This window comes from Eucyclogobius newberryi, unplaced genomic scaffold, assembly GCF_026437365.1.
Source record: "Eucyclogobius newberryi isolate DKJ021-1_F unplaced genomic scaffold, fEucNew1.0.hap1 SCAF_18, whole genome shotgun sequence".
NCBI lineage: Eukaryota > Metazoa > Chordata > Actinopteri > Gobiiformes > Gobiidae > Eucyclogobius > Eucyclogobius newberryi.
In genome coordinates, this window is record NW_027315812.1 from 30,666,372 (window position 1) to 30,683,555 (window position 17,184).

Genomic DNA, 17,184 nt, shown 5'->3' on the forward strand with positions numbered 1-17,184 from the left:
GTATGTACTGTTCATGTAGCTTTGTGTTTAGCTGCAGAAGGACTCTACAGCCCACCTGATTCAATTCTCAGCAGGGACACAAAGTGGAGATATTTTCCAATAGTTAGTATGTATGTACTGTTCATGTAGCTTTGTGTTTAGCTGCAGAAGGACTCTACAGCCCACCTGATTCAATTCTCAGCAGGGACACAAAGTGGAGATATTTTCCAATAGTTAGTATGTATGTACTGTTCATGTAGCTTTGTGTTTAGCTGCAGAAGGACTCTACAGCCCACCTGATTCAATTCTCAGCAGGGACACAAAGTGGAGATATTTTCCAATAGTTAGTATGTATGTACTGTTCATGTAGCTTTGTGTTTAGCTGCAGAAGGACTCTACAGCCCACCTGATTCAATTCTCAGCAGGGACACAAAGTGGAGATATTTTCCAATAGTTAGTATGTATGTACTGTTCATGTAGCTTTGTGTTTAGCTGCAGAAGGACTCTACAGCCCACCTGATTCAATTCTCAGCAGGGACACAAAGTGGAGATATTTTCCAATAGTTAGTATGTATGTTTTTCCCCTAAGTTTCTTTTCAAGTACGTAGCATGAAGTTATCTCCATTGAACACAAAATAAATGTTCCAGCGAAATAGAAGCACTGCTGTTACGTTGTGTATGAATGCCTTTTCTAGAAAACCCAACAAAACAAAGCCTCTGACACATACTCCAGCAGTGAACAGTGTGACTGTTGCTGCTCTGAGTGAGAGGAGGAGGCAGCACACAGAGGGGGAAACAAACAGACAGGAGCAAGCGGCTTCAATCAGGTTTAGGGTTAGCATAAAATTCAGATTATTGACAGAATAGATTTATTAGAACTGACGATGAATCTATATTAAAAAAAATTGCAGCTCTAAGGCACACAAACTATAGTTGGGATATCATTAAACTTACCAGATATGTCAAACGACAACGTGTCCTTGTGGTTTGATAAGAAGCGATCCTTGCTGTACAGCTCAGACCTCTCCTCTCTCTCCTTTCTCAGCTCCTCCTCTCTCTGCTTGGCCTGTTTGATCTCCTCATCCACCAGCGAGATGGTGCTTCTTGAGCGCAACTTGAAGAAAGGGTTGTTCAGAAATATCTTCTCCTCAGGTTGATCACAGACCTTGTTGAGGGAGTACTCGGAGGCGCTACGGATGATCAGGTTTGACGTCTCCAGAATTATGAGATTTGAGCTGGTATCCTCTGAACGCCACTCTGCAGAACAGGCCCCAAGGTCTTTGCCCAGTCTCTGGCTGGACTCATTGGCAGGGTCCACTATGATGACGTTATGCGCAGAGACATCGCATACATCTTTGGTTGGCGAAGACGTGATGATAAAGGATGGCGTTAGAGGGGTGCTGATGGACCTGGGCATACCTCGTGATGGGGCACAGTCTGTGGATTTACCCATCCGGGACAGTCCTCTCTCTCTCTTGAAGTTCTCCTCTCGCTCCATGGACATCCGAATCTCCTTTTCCACTGGCGTCTCAACATCTTCATATGGAGATCTGTAGCTGGAGTCACCCAGACCTGAATCCTCTGAGCAAGGACTGAACTGAGTATTCGGATACTCTCCAAAAAGATTCAAATTCTCAAGATTGTGGCCTTTCTTGTTTGTTCGTTCAATGTTGCGGACTGGCGTGTACATGAAGCTGTGGCTGCTGTGGAGGGGGGCTTGCTTGGTACTGGGGATATAGACCTTATTCTTGGTCTGCTCTTCCATCTCACGCCACTGTTTGCGAGCCATCTGGAAGTCCACATGCTCCATACTCACGTTCTCACTCTTGGTCTCCTGAATGACACAGAAGTCTTTGGGGACCTTTTTACTCATTCCCATGCTGTTGTTAATGTTCTCGTAATGTTCCTGATATATGTTTACATTCTGATTTGCATCCCTTCCATTTTCACCGTCGTCTTCAGAGATTTTTGACAAGCTCTGAATACCCAACAGATTATATTTAACTTCTTGTGAGGGCACCGGAATGGATACCACCTCCTCTGGTTGCTCTATCACCTCCTCCGTATGTGGCACATCCAAACGGACTTCAATACGACCATGATCTTCTTCAACCAGATCATTCACCTCCACTTTTTTCACAAAGAGATCCTGAGCGCTCAACTGGAGACTATCCAAGTAGGAATCATCATCTTCTTTGTTTATGGATGAGGAGAATATTGTCCTCCATTTATCATCTGTATCGCTGTCCGATGACGTTGCCCCAACCTCCACTCCCAAACACTCATCCATGTCTTCTGGGTCCAGCTCGTGACAGGATCCGTTGGAAACATCTGACGCTACTTCTTCGCGGATACGTTGTTCCAATTCGGATTCGTCTCTACTGGGAGGGAACAGGACATCACACTCGTCCTGGTGCTCCCTCAGGTAGTCTGGCACGTCATCCGGATCAAGCTCCTGCGCCTCATGACCAGGGAACATGTCAAGGTCTGGGTATGGTTCTGCGTCCAGGCCAAATTCCGGATCCAAGTCTAGGATGGAGTCTCTGTAAAGGGAAGCCGCTTGGTATTGCTTTAGTTCTTGATCTGAAAACTGGTCTGGGAGAATTTCCAGATCTGGGAACTCATCCTCTAGTGGTTCCAAACTTAGACCCTGAATCAGTTCCATGTCTGGTTCTGGGAAATCATCCTCCATAGGATCAAGTTGTATTCCCGAAAGGTCTTGATGTTGCTCATCCTCCTCTAAAGGCTGTTCTTCAAGTTGCACCTCAAGAATATCTTCTGACACTGGTGATGAATCCTTTTTCTTATGAGCCTCATTCTCATACACACTATCAGCACTGGACAATGTATCAGAAGAATTTATGGATTCATTTCGATTGAGCCCGTCATGGCCGTCTTCTACTGTAAGAACTTTCTGATCCTGGATGCTAGATTTTTCTGGAGTGTCAGGTAATTTGATTTCAGTTGATGGTCTGGGTAATAATGGGTCTTGTGATGGCTCATGACCTGGGGAATCTGGTGAGTCATTCTTCAAGTAAACTTGTTCATCAGCGCTCGAAGCCCCGTCTTGATCAAAGGAAGCAGACAGTGTTTCCTCCAGTCCGGCATTTGATTGTTCGCCAGTCTCCATGGTAACAGAAATTGAGTTATGATTTTCACTTATGCTGCAACCTTGGTTCAGTTCTCCTCCATGTACCGCTGTGTCCACCAAGGCAGCCGTCTGGGGAGAGAGGGAAATAAAGTGCATTATGACAGAGAACAGAGAAATCAATAGTTCTTTATTAGAAAGCTCAACGGTTTAAAAACACATATGGATTAACTTTTTTCCCCGCAATGGGCAGGTCATGAAATGATTGTGACATGACACAGATTAAACATGAATCGCTATGTTGTCTTCCTTCTGTATTTGTTACTAGATTCCAGCAAGATTGATGTGTATCCTGCTTGGATCTATTGTAATTCCTATTTTTCTAGTACTTTAAGTAGAAATTTAAATCTACAAATGTACAGTTGCTATAGATAAACATGCTAAGGAAGTTTTAGGGAGTCATTAAATGGGAAATATTAGCCTAGACCTTTAAAACTGGAATATGACTGCATACTGCTACAAGATTTAAAGCACAGTTTCAGAGACACAGACCTATAGGGGGCTTTGTCTGAGCATCATAATGAATTAAAGACAAATCAGGGATAGAACTGATAGTACAAATTATTTTAGAATATATGTCTGGAAGGCTGAATGTCAAAAGCTACAACAGCAAAACATAAAAATATACAGTTGATATGGAAAATGAGCATGCAAATAATGCTTCTTCTGTACCGACACAATCTTCCCCAACCTCATCCTACCATTACCTCCCAGCCCACCCATTTAACAAATGTATCTTTTAGATTTTTGTATTTAGGAGAGCCAGTGTTGCATGTTAGCAATGTCAGATCATGTTTTATCTGAAAGCAATAAAGACGTTTGTCTGCCTAAGTATGTATAATGGCACAGCTGAACTGTCATTTAATTTAATTTATTCATTTATTTATTTTTGGTTGGGACAGTGCATGTTAATGAACATGATGATGTGTTATGATGTAAACACGCTGGATTAGCCATGGGCTAATTTTCATCCGTTGTTCTGCATTCACTCTCACAACACACTCATTCATACACCAGCATACTGTTGTACACGTGTATTTAGTAATAGAACTATTATTGGTAAGTGAGGGATTACTGTCTCAAAAATGCAGTGCAGAGTGTTGTGTAGATGCAGACTGAATATGAGCTTCTTGCTGGTTGAAGAATTTCGAATACAATTTGAATATAGCAAGCATAGTTTCTGTTATTATTGGACTGAAATTATCATACATCGTTTAATGGGTATATTATTAAATACCAGGTCTTCCAATTTATTTACAATGGATTAACATGTTTTCTTCAACTCCCTTCCAAGACACTGGGATGAGCCATAAACAAAATGCTAGGTTAGAGACTGTAGGTGAGACACAGAAACAATCTTAATAGACAAGTTTAACTGCTTTTGCTTTTCCGAAAGATAAATGCATGCAATATTTCACCTGTCTTTCCTCTTGAATTAAGATGAAAAGAAACAGTATAAAAGCACACAAACACACATTCTTATATTTTGCTTAATATGTCTTAATTGGTCTCATGTGCATCCATATATATCCCACAGTGTGACTTATTACATCTTGGCTTCATTGTGATTCATTCACAAGGACCTCCACCTACATACTGCATATTCAAGCTCATTATTCACAACCGTTATTGCGATGCTGATTCAATAGTTGCAGTAATTGTTTGCATATTATAGTTCACCAACACAACTTACTGAGTAGACTCCTTATAAAACTGTTCTGTGATCCCTTTAACACCAGACACGGACAAAATAACACCCCATGATGCTTTGTGCTGCCACAGTCCCTACACCAAGAACAGCCTTCAAACTGTACTTAGAAATGAACGTGATGAAACACTTGAGGAGGAAGAGCGACAGAGAGAGTCCCCTTCTGTGTTACTTACTATGACACACTCTGAACTACGGGCGAACAAAATACATTTGATGGTGTTTACTTCACTTTTGGGTCGGTCTTGTTCATATGCACCACTCCTCCTTCTCTCCAAACGATGCACCATGAGAGTGCTGTGCCTTTATTATCCCAGAGGAGCCATTTGGTTTGCAGTAGCAGAACACCAACACATACAGACCACTCAGACTAAAAACAAAAAAAGACAACACAGGTCAATGACCTAACCTTCAGGGGGCCCTAAGCAAAGGTGGGCTTGGGGGCCCGGTAGTGCCAGGGCTTAATTATTGCTAATTGTTTAAAGTGTTAGTCTTATATTTCAATAAAACTATTGTACAGCTGTGCAGATGTCTAAGAATCTTTTTTGAGAAGAAGAGAAAGGACAAATCCTTTCTTTATGTTATTTTTTTAAAGTATTTTTTGTCCTTTAGGCTTTATTGGACAGGACAGTGCATCATGAACACTGCTATCCTCTTGACCATGAGCAGCATCTTCTTCATCAAGGTGCACTATGTAGCTTATTCTCAATGGAGATTTTAATGCTTTGCCTAGAATGTTCCACAATGGCATTAAACATATCTATCTTGCATGTATTCAATTACAGATGTGTTTATTGCTGTGTTTATCACATGTCCACAGATCTGACATGTAACTAGGCTTGGTGGTGTGGCCAAATGCCACATGTTTTATTTCAATTTATCTCTCATGGACCATGGCCTGGAATAACAGATATGATGCGGTGCAACACACTTTGTGTCCCCGTATCACCGGTTATGATGTAATACATCTAGTAGAGTGAATGGATGGGCTTGACCAGTGGTCCCTAAACTACGGCCCACGGGCCACATCCGGCCCGTCAAGCTTGTCCAAGTTAAATTAAAAGTAAAAAAAAAAAAAAAAGTAGACAGTAGACAGTAGATGGAATGAGAAAGAAAGGAAGGGGAATGATGAGAGAGAAAGGAGGACATGCAGCAAATGTCGGAGTCTGGATTCAAACTCACAATACTGTGGCTGTTCATTTCACCTTTCGCCTGTAATGCCCACATTTCCCCAAGAGATGGCACTGTTCGCTCTAAGCTGCGCACTGCTTGCACTATGGTGCGCAGAAAATAAAATTCACCACAAACGGCCACCGGGGGCAATCAAGCAGGAAGTGGACAGTAGAAGACAGTAGATAATCAATCATTGTTTAATGCATTTAGAAAACTGGAATTAGTACATTGAGCCTCGCATTTGTTGCTTTGTTACAAGTTACAGGTCAAATCTTGCGTGTAATTTATAGTAATTAATTAGTTCACACAAACACACCATATTTTCCTGGCCCGGCCCCTCGGCCAAATTTTCGAACCCAATGTGGCCCTCGAGTCAAAAAGTTTGGGGACCACTGGGCTTGACTTTTTAAAGTCCGCTGGATGCATTTAACTGGCACTCATTTCCTGTTTGTCTAGTCTCATTTTGACAATTTCCCTGAAAAGGCCTGTGGTGGGCTGCGACAGTCCGGTGAAACTTCAATCCAACAGAAAGGATCTGGAGCGCCGGAGTACCTTCGCCGTCATTGCGGTCACTGCACTGCAGCTGGATTGCATGCGGTGGGAGCTCGGGGTTATAATCCTCCTCCCTGACGCACACAGCGGCCAATTACAAAACTCGTCGTGTTGCAAGTGTGGCAGTATGGTTTGTGGGCAGACTATGCCACTTCGGGCTGTTCCGCTCTCCAGGTAGTTATTGTTCTCGTTTGATAAGATTTGATCATGTATCATCTTTTACTCTTAATGTAGTTTCTGTGGTTAGTGCCGTGGCCTGTCACCTGGCGCCGCCAACGGGATTGTTGTGGTCTCGCCGTCATAGCCCTACAACGCGCGGTCCCGTGCAGCTAACGTAGTATGTCCCAAGCTTTAGACATTGGTCGGCAGCCTAGTGTTCGGGTCAGCTAGTAAGCTGGGTTACATTTACTCTAGTAGTACTTTTAATTGAGTACATTTTGGATAAAACTATACTTCTTGGAGTTTTTAAGACCCTATACTTATACATGAATCATACATCCACTGCAGATTAAACTAGAACATTTGCAATGGCTGAAGCCATTGCTGGAGTGTCTGCGTTTCTCCCTCTCTCCCTCGCCGCCTTTACAATTTTTTTCCTCCCCCTCTCTCCCTCTCTCTCCCTCTCCCTCTCTCTCCCTCTCCCTCTCTCTCCCTCTCACCCTCCCCCCCTCTCTCTCCCCCTCTCTCCCTCTCTCTCCCTCTCCCTCTCTCTCCCTCTCCCTCTCTCTCCCTCTCACCCTCCCCCCCTCTCTCTCCCCCTCTCTCCCTCTCTCTCCCTCTCTCTCCCTCTCACCCTCCCCCCCTCTCTCTCCCTCTCTCTCCCTCTCCCTCTCACCCTCCCCCCCTTTCTCTCTCTCTCTCTCGCTCGACTGGCTCCGTCACAAAAGTCTAAAGAATAAAGTCTAAAGAATTCCGCAGACACTCAATGCCCAAATTCATTTAAATGGGGAAAACTAATACTTTTGAAAATTCGACAATTCTGCAAAAAGTACAAGTTCTTCAAATGTCAAAAGTAGGAGTTGAGGAGGCGTTAAGGAGTTGAAACTGGCTAAATGGAAAATCATGGAAAATATAATCATAAAAATATGTGAAATACAAGAACATATAGTGCCTGCGTGACATCACGCAGACACTCAATAAAATGTGCACACAAGAAGCAAACAGTAAAGTGAAGGAGGGAGAAGGGTCCCTGGCAGAATGTGCTGACAGGGGCTGCGAAGCCATTTTCTGTGCTTATGTAAGACTGCAGTCCCACTCCCACACACTGGCAGCAGCGCGCAGCTCTTCACAGCGACACATGTTCAAGTTGGAGCCACTGGCTGAGACGGAGATATGTTTCTAAAGATCTGACTGCGTTCTCTATGAGCCAGAGGACAGAGGAGGGTGAAATGGTTTTGCAGCTTCATATTCCAAGTTCAGAAGGGGACAGAAGCGATAGTTAGCCACAGCTGCCTGCTTTACCCTCACAGAACGAGACAAGAAAATGATATGAATGTTCTGTATGAGATGTAGCTGACACTGGCTGTGGTCAGATTTTGAGTTATAATATAATTTTAAAAATGTGTAAACAGCAAAATACATCTGATTTCTTTCTGACCATGGTCCCTCTTCCTCACATCAGATTGTGCTGTCTGCATGGTCATAATTAGATGGAGAGAAAGCACGTTTCCACCATAATAGATGATTTTAAATCACACCTTGCAGGCCCTTTAAGTTACAATGTATACATCTATAGAGTTCAATGAATATTTTTAGGTGCAGATTGTACGAGGTGAAAACCTGGTTTGGTCTTTCCACCAACGTTTTTTCAGAAAAATAGCAATTTTTCTGAAAACACCAACATAACAAAACACCAACATAAACATACAGCAGGGGTCCCAAATGATATGCTCGTGTGCTATGGTCTGGGGGCCGGACTACAAAATCACTCCGCAATTTTATGTTTTAAGTCTTTAAGATCTACAAACAACTCACAGTGGCACAATTCAACAACAGAAATCAGACTTTACTTTCAGAGAAGTCTAAATATCATAACAATATGTGCCCCGCCACCGCAATTGTCAGACCATGTCGGCCTCGGTGAAACTGAGAAAAACAGCATTTTACTTTTTTTCCCCCAAATTTGTGATTTTCGTTTTTTTGCAGAATGTGAAAGTTGAAGATATGGACCAGCCATTCAATGTATCAGATAACAGTATTTGCAGAAAATCTGAAGTTGCCCAGAAGCAAGTGCATCATCTTGCCCTTGTGCAAAGTGAGAGGACTTTTTACAACACTTTGATTGCTGCAGACTGACAACAGAATCTAATGTGCTGTCTTTCGGACCCTCACCGCCAGCAAGCAAAGACATCAGGATGCATTACAGCTTCCACTTTGCACAGCAGGTACTAATAATAGTGCAAATGCAGAATAGCAATTATAGAGACATATACGTCTTAATCAAATGTCATATGTATTAATCTAATCTCCTTTCTCTCTCTCTGTCTACTACAGGTACACTTTCCGTCCAACCCTCTGCAGCCGGGGCCAATGTATTTCCTGACTCCACGAAAATGTGGCCTTTTTGGTGTCTCCTGTGAAGGGATGCAGAAGCAGGTCAATTTCCTGATCGATGAAGGCATGTCGTTAAGTAAGGGAAGCAATGAAGTCATGAGCTACATGCATCATTTCTTCAACAACTTCGGTGTTGGAGAAAAATACGTGGATCTTCATTGTGACAACTGCAGTGGCCAAAACAAAAACAATTTAATATTGTGGTATGCTGCCTGGCGTGTTGGACACAAGCTTCACCACACAATGGACATCCACTTCCTCATTGCTGGCCACACGAAATTCTCCCCTGATTGTGGCTTTGGACTTATCAAGCGAGCATACATGAAGACCAGGGTTGACACTTTGGAAGACATCGCTGAGGTTAGTTTATGTTATTTGACTACTGTAATGTGTAAACATTAGCCTGGCTTCAGTGCAGATATTTTTCTTCTGTTCTCATTTTTTTTACATTGTCGCCCTTGTCATCAGGTCGTGGAAAACAGCTCTCCTGAGTCTCACCTCAATATCCCACAGCTTGTTGGAACGGCGGATGGCAAAGTGTTCGTCAAGAACTTCGACTGGCAGAAGCATCTGAGTCCCTTCTTCAGACGGCTTCCAAAGATCAAGAGCTATCAGCACTTCAGGTATTTATATTGAAACCAAAAAAATGAGTTAATGAGTGTTTCATGTGAAATAGTTAGCCATTTCTTAAATGTCCTGTTATTTGTTTACAGCTTTGATGCCAAGAGACCAGGTGTGGTGCTTGCAAAAAGTCACTGTGGAGCAGAACCAGTGGAATTTCAGCTACTACGCACTACAGCTGTTCTGCCTCCGGTTGACAATCTCCATGTCCTGGTCCCACCTGGACTGAACATTGACAGGCAGACCTACCTGCATGAAAAAATCAGGCCTTTCTGTGCTGACGAGGCAAAAGACATCACATGCCCAGCGCAGAGAGTCACAGCACAGAAGAGGATGTGCAAAAGAGGCTGCAGACTTAATTGGACTCTGATGGTGTACCTATGATGTCTATTATCTCATATCGCATATACTCAAAGTCATGGACCCGTTGCAGTTTGTATACCTGGCCCTGGCATCTGTTTATAAGAGTTCCTCGATTAAGAGTGTTTTTTAAACTTACTATAAGTTATTTGTCCTTTCCTCATGTGTGTTTGTGTTGCACTGAATCACCTGTGAATTTGGTTTATCGACAAATGGCAATAAACCCTATTCTGATTCTGATTCTTTGAGCCAAGTATTTTCCAGTTCAATAACAACACTCCTCTTGAGTCTTCAGTGACAGCTGTAGGGGGAGGTGCTGTCAGTGTGACAGGGGGGAGGGCTCATCAATGAGATGCAAATGAGCCCCCCTCTGACTCACTCAGGTGAGAAACTTTAGAGGCCGTTTTCTCAGTGAATGGGTTTGAGAGTTGTATACATTCAAATGACCACAACTTACTCAAATATTATCAGATCTACATGAGTGAGACATCATTGGAAAGCTTTGAATTCACACTTTCAGAATCTGTGAATAACTCAAAATGTCTCCAGGTAGACATGTAACTGGTTTAGCCACGGTCAGTCACATATTACATGACTAAAAACAGGACAAAAGTAATAAAACCCAGGCAATGCAAACCCAGTGTTTATCAGAAACCTGACTCGACTAGTGCAAAGCAGACCTGGTTTAAACAAGACTAAAAAAGACAAAAAAAACATATCTACCAGACTAAAGCAGGGGCTAAAGCAGGACTAAAGCAGGGGCTAAAGCAGGACTAAAGCAGGACTAAAGCAGGACTAAAGCAGGACTGAAGCAGGACTAAAGCAGGTCTAAAGCAGGGCTAAAGCAGGGCTAAAGCAGGACTAAAGCAGAGCTAAAGCAGTGCTAAAGCAGGTCCAAAGCAAGTCTAAAGCAGGACTAAAGTAGGACAAAAGCAGGTCTAAGGCAGGTCTAAAGCAGAGCTAAAGCAGGACTAAAGCAGAGCTAAAGCAGGTCTAAAGCAGGACTAAAGCAGGTCTAAAGCAGGACTAAAACAGGTCTAAAGCAGGACTAAAACAGGTCTGAAACAGGTCTAAAGCAGGACTAAAGTAGTACAAAAGCAGGTCTAAGGCAGGTCTAAAGCAGAGCTAAAGCAGGACTAAAGCAGGACTAAAGCAAGTCTAAAGCAGGTCTAAAACAGGTCTGGAACAGGTCTAAAGCAGGACTAAAGCAGGTCTAAAGCAGGACTAAAGCAAGTCTAAAGCAGGTCTAAAACAGGTCTGGAACAGGTCTAAAGCAGGACTAAAGCAGGTCTTTGGACTGTACCAATCCGCTCCAAGGTGAACCAGTCAAAACGTGGCATATATTAAATGGCACTTATTATAACACTGAGTTGCCAAATGTGTTGCCAAATGAGTCGGGTGCGGTTATGTACCAAAGTCATTTAAACCAAAGTGTCCTGTTATACTGGTCTTTAGTTATATTTTTTGATGGACAGGACAATAGAGTAAGACACAGAGAGCAACATGACAAAACTGCTCCATCTAAAGTTAGTCCGGCATTTATTCTCTTTTGTACTTTTACCATTTCTTCAAATTTAGTGTAAAAGTACAGGTATTAATATATCAATTTTAATTGTATTTTCTGTATGGTACATAGGACACTGGTCTAACCAGTGGTATAATTGTGCACTGGGACAAATGTGAGGCTTCAGGTGACTCAGACCTCAGACGGGCCTCATCTGGCTCTCACCCCGCTCTTTACTCTAGGACTTCACAGTGTAAATTGCGGTTGTTTGGGTGCTGTGTCCGAGGTAATTGTTTATGTTGTAGCCATGCCAAGCAGTCTCATTCTCCTGGAAGTTTAACCCAAACACCCACACCATCGCCATGACAACCAACAGAGACGCTGGCCACAAGCTGTCGCCAAGTCCTCCCCCTCTGCTCCTCACAAGCACAACTGCTACTACAGGGATTCAGCAAGATTATGGAACACATTCCTTCAGTTGCACTACATGTGAAACGGACTTACAGGCGCGAGCATTTGGTTGGAGTGAATCATGCTTTATTTTAGTCTTTAATGGCTTTTGTAATGGTGTTGTTTTATGTTACCTGGAGATTGAATTAACAATGCCCATATTTAGAAATGTACTTGGTGCATTCACAGTACACTTTTGATTTGAAGCAGGCTTTGTTTGCCTGTTTGGTTCATTTGGGTAATTGTGAACGCACAATGGAACTCTGATCACAGCCAAAGAAACAAACTCTGGTCCAGTTGGAAAGGTCAGTTGCGGCCCGATTGAATCAAACTCTGGAGCTGTTCGTTTGATTTGTGAGCGCAAACGGACCAGAGGGCGGAACAGAACCATGAAATTAGCCACGCTGAGACACACATCAGGCTAAGAATCAACACAATCTCACGTGTGTGAGCTATAATGGAACAAATGTCACGCAGAAAGACAATTTAGTGACAAGCCTAAGAATTCAGACCCTTGTATTTCCACACAATTATCAGTATAAATGCCAAAGTGACCCTTAAGAGCCTCAGTCCCTGCGCTCACCTGTGGAGGCGCTGCAGACACATGAGACACAGTGTTTGTGGATAGTAAAATGTGCATTCCAAAAAAACTCAGTTTTATTAGGGTTAATAATATATATATATACATATACATGACTTTTGCATTTGATGAGGCAACAATTGTCTCGTGCACGTGTATACGTGACAGAGCAAGGAACATAGAAGAAAATAAACTAAGCCGTTATGGTCAAAATCTGACCCTGGCTCACTGACAAGCGCTCTGACGTCTTTCTGTGGACGGTGCAGTTTTCAGATGGAGCAGCAGGAGCAGCAGGAGCAGCAGGAGCAGCAGGAGCAGCAGGAGCAGAGCGGTTCAGACAGAGATGGTTTTAGTGCCAGAGCTCAGAGCTGTCAGTCAGAGAAACCCTCAGGCTCAGCAGGATCATTAAGTCACACTGTAACTTGGGCAATAGAGCTCCCTCTGCAGCTCTTGTCACAGCTCTTGACACAAAAGCTTTATTTTATTTTTTACTCCCATGTATCACTGCGAAATATAAAAAAAAAGAGCCACGATTTCTCAGTCATCTTCTTATCGATGTCAGCAAATGTTGCAAGGCAGGTTTTCTGCCCAGAGACAGCAGGAGAACATGACACTTCAAACGCCCAAAAAAAGACATATTTTACCATCACAGGCACTTACAAAGACGTTCAGTAAGATAAGAGAATTCAAGTCCAAACAGTCATTATTTTGGGCTCAATATTTATCAAGTTCCTTTTATTTGTGTTAAAGGGGGACATTTTTGTGCTACATGAATACATTTGTCTTAGAGCTTTAGGGTCTTTGGATAGTGAATTAAAGAAGTTTCCATTTGATCATTCATCGCAATATTTGCGTGCGTTTCCTGATGGCCTGTTTGTGTTAATGCGCAGACGATCACGGTGAAATCACAAGCACAAAGGCTGTGTCACATATAAAGACACAAAGTCAACCAAGATGCCTCCTGACCAAAAGTGTGAACAGATCGACACTGGACCTGATTCAGCAATCAACGCAGAAATCCACTGAACAGTACATTATACAGTGGTTTATGAACAAATCCCAAGCTGAGAGAACACGTTCACACACATGGTTCACTAGAACCTCCTGTATGCAGAATCTGAAATGGTAGAACAGGACATGAACAAAGATGTGCTGGGCGACTGCGACACTGTGAGATGATCTTGTGAAAGCCCAGTTGGTTGAACATCTGCTGAAATTCTCCAGTTCTGTGGATTACGAGAGTCAGAGAGTCACAGTTGTGGCTGGGTTTGGTCAGGTCACCTTCACTGGAGGATTTGACCTGGTGCATGTTTTTTTGAGTTGATGGGGGAAGCCGGAGAGTCTGGAGGAAACCCACCTCGACACTGGGAGAAACATGCAAACTCCACACAGTTGTGAAATATGAAAAATAGTCCTAGTTAATTGAAAAAAAATACTGTGCATGTAAAAACCTTTGTTTTAATTAAATAAAGGCCTAAAATCACAACCTGTGAACCCTAACAGGCAGTGTTGTGCCTGAACGTGTTCATTGAACAAAAGTTCATGAACATATTATCATTTTTCAGCAGTAATACCGTTCGTTCAGGTCGCGTTCAACAAAATTATGAACGCGACCTGAACGAACGGTATTACTGCTGACAAATGATAATATGAACGCGTTCATTCTGGTGTCTGTGAACGGCACCTTCGTTCTTTTTAATTTTGTTCAATAAGGTGTAAGATTTCTTTAGACTTCCAGCTAAAAAACACACCGTTAAGTTGCCCAACCAGAGCCTGACAAGTGTGAGAGCTCCGAAGTTGTAGAGGCCGATAGCGCAGTCGCACCGCGCTGCACATGCGCATCAAAACAAAAAGCAGCACAGACGCGACAGCAACAGAGCAGCAAAGAGTCACCCTACAACCAGTTACAAGGAGTCGCCCTACGACCAGTTACAAGGAGTCGACCTACGACCAGTTACAAGGAGTCGACCTACGACCAGTTACGTGAGTTTTATTATCGGTCGGTGAGGATGGGAACAATCTAACATTTCTGTGCAAACTTTGCCCAGCAAGTTTTCCCTCATGTTTTTGAGAATATACTGTGGGGCTGAAAGCTGCATCTGCTGCTAGTGTGGTGCTGAATGGACAGCAACAAATGGGGGAAGTCTGTCCCTTCAATGTGAATGTAAATCCTGGGTAAGGATTCAAAATTGGATATGAAGATGAAATCTGACACATATTTTCAGCATCAAACTAATAAAATAATTGCTGCCTGTGGTTGTATTTGGGCTGTGGAAATAATTTAGAAAAAATATTGCATAATATTGAAAAAAAGAACGGAACTAGTTCATTTTAAAATTTGTGAACTATGAACTGAACTAGTTCATGTAGAAAGTGAACTTTCCCAACAAGCTGTAGAAAATGAATACATGAAGAATAAGTACAAATCAGTTTTGCTCAAGTACATTATACAGTATCTGTTTGGGACCACAGCTTTCTCTGCAACTGTTTATGAAAGCGTTTTAGTCACCAAGAAGCAGGAAGTGCGCCGTTAGCATGCTAATGTTTGTTAGCATGATAATGTTTGTTAGCATGATAATGTTTTTTATTATTGTTATTCACTCTGGGCTTAAAGCCTTGTGAAAAGTGCTTATTAACTCACCACAGTGAATATTTCAGATGGTGGGAATAAGTGAGTGAAACATGAAGACTGCAGAGTTTAAAATGAACTAGTAAAAAAAGAGTTAGAAAATTAGAAGGATCATTTCGCCGCTCTCACACAGAAGAATCCCTAAAAGCATGGAAAAGTTGCCTGCTGTCCTATAAGCAGGCTCTGTGTAAGGCCCAAACCAGATATTATTCAAATCTAATAGAAGTCAACAAAAGTAACACTAAATTTCTTTTCAGCACTGTAGCTAGGCTAACAAACTGTCAGAGCGCAGTGGAGCCCTCAATCCCATCTTTTCTCAGCTCTGATGATTTCCTCCTATTTTTTAACAATAAAATAAAAACAATCAGAGATAAATTAGATGAAATTACCCCCGCTATTAGCCCTGAACGAGCCCAAGCTGTAAATCTAACGTCCCATATAAATCCACCTGTAAACTTAGAAAGGTTCACAGCTGTTGATCAAGCAGAGATAACTTCAGCCATTATGTCCTCTAAAAGCTCAACTTGTGTCCTAGACCCCATTCCAAGCAGACTCCTCAAAGACATTCTCCCCCTAATTATAGACCCTATCCTTAATATAATAAATACTTCACTCGAAAGTGGCTATGTTCCACAGTCCTTCAAACATGCAGTCATTAAACCTCTTCTGAAAAAGCTTAATCTAGATCCCGACCTATTGGTAAACTACAGACCTATTTCAAATCTTCCCTTCGTCTCTAAAATCCTTGAAAAAGTTGTAGTAAAACAGCTTTGTCGCCACCTACAGGACAATCACTTATGTGAAGTTTTCCAGTCAGGGTTCAGAGCCCACCACAGCACTGAAACTGCACTAGTTAAAGTCACAAATGATTTGTTATTAGCCGCTGACGATGGACTGGTCTCAATCCTGGTTCTGTTGGACCTCAGCGCAGCGTTTGACACCATCGACCACAACATTCTACTGCAGAGGTTAGAATGTGATGTAGGTGTTGGAGGAACAGCCCTCAGCTGGTTTAAATCCTATTTATCGGATAGCTAGTTTGTTAATGTAAACCAGAGCTCCTCACCTTGCTCTAAAGTAACGTACGGGATGCCACAGGGATCAGTACTCGGTCCAATTCTGTTTACTCTTTATATGCTGCCATTAGGCAACATTATCAGAAAGCATGACATTAACTTCCACTGCTATGCAGATGACACTCAGCTGTATTTATCAATGAAACCTGATCAGAGCGATCAAGTAGACAGACTTAGTACTTGTGTGAAGGAGATAAAAGCCTGGATGACACTAAACTACCTGCTTCTTAACCCTGAAAAAACCGAGGTCATTGTGCTGGTCCTAATCATCTACGAGACGCTCTATCTGAGCAGATAGTCACACTGGACAATGTCAGTGTAGCCTCCAGTTCTACTGTAAGAAACCTCTGAGTCTTATTTGACATGGAGCTCTCATTTAAAGCTCATATAAATCAAGCTTGTAAAACAGCCTATTTCCATTTGCACAACAAGAGCCAAAATCAGAAGAATCCTTCCTAAAAGTGATGCTGAAAAACTTATCCATGCATTTGTAACGACTAGATTAGACTGTAACTCCTGCTTGCAGCGTGTCCTAAAAGCTCCATAAAAAGCTTTCAACTGGTTCAAAATGCAGCAGCAAAATTACTAACGGGAACAAAAAGAAGAGAGCACATTACGCCGGTGCTGGAGTCTCTTCACTGGCTCCCGAGTCTAGAATCAAATTTAAAATTCTACTCTTGACCTACAAAGCCATAAATGACATGGCCCCATCCTACCTCAAAGATGCTATAGAACCATATCATCCAAACAGAGCTCTTCGCTCTCAGAATGTCGGCCTTCTGGTGGTGCCAAGAGTCTCTAAAAGTACTGTAGGAGGTAGAGCATTTAGCTACCAAGCTCCTGTGTTATGG

At 42.5% G+C, this 17,184-nt stretch overlaps 1 protein-coding gene across 1 annotated transcript in view; it reads right to left on the reverse strand.

Annotated features, from left to right (window-relative positions):
- Positions 1–17,184, reverse strand: part of palmdb (palmdelphin b) — an 80,006-nt gene that overhangs the window by 2,051 nt on the left and 60,771 nt on the right. The window contains exon 6 of the mRNA XM_072451212.1: positions 934–3,199. Within this exon, the coding sequence (XP_072307313.1) occupies positions 934–3,199 (2,266 nt within the window). The remainder of the gene's footprint in view (positions 1–933; positions 3,200–17,184) is intronic.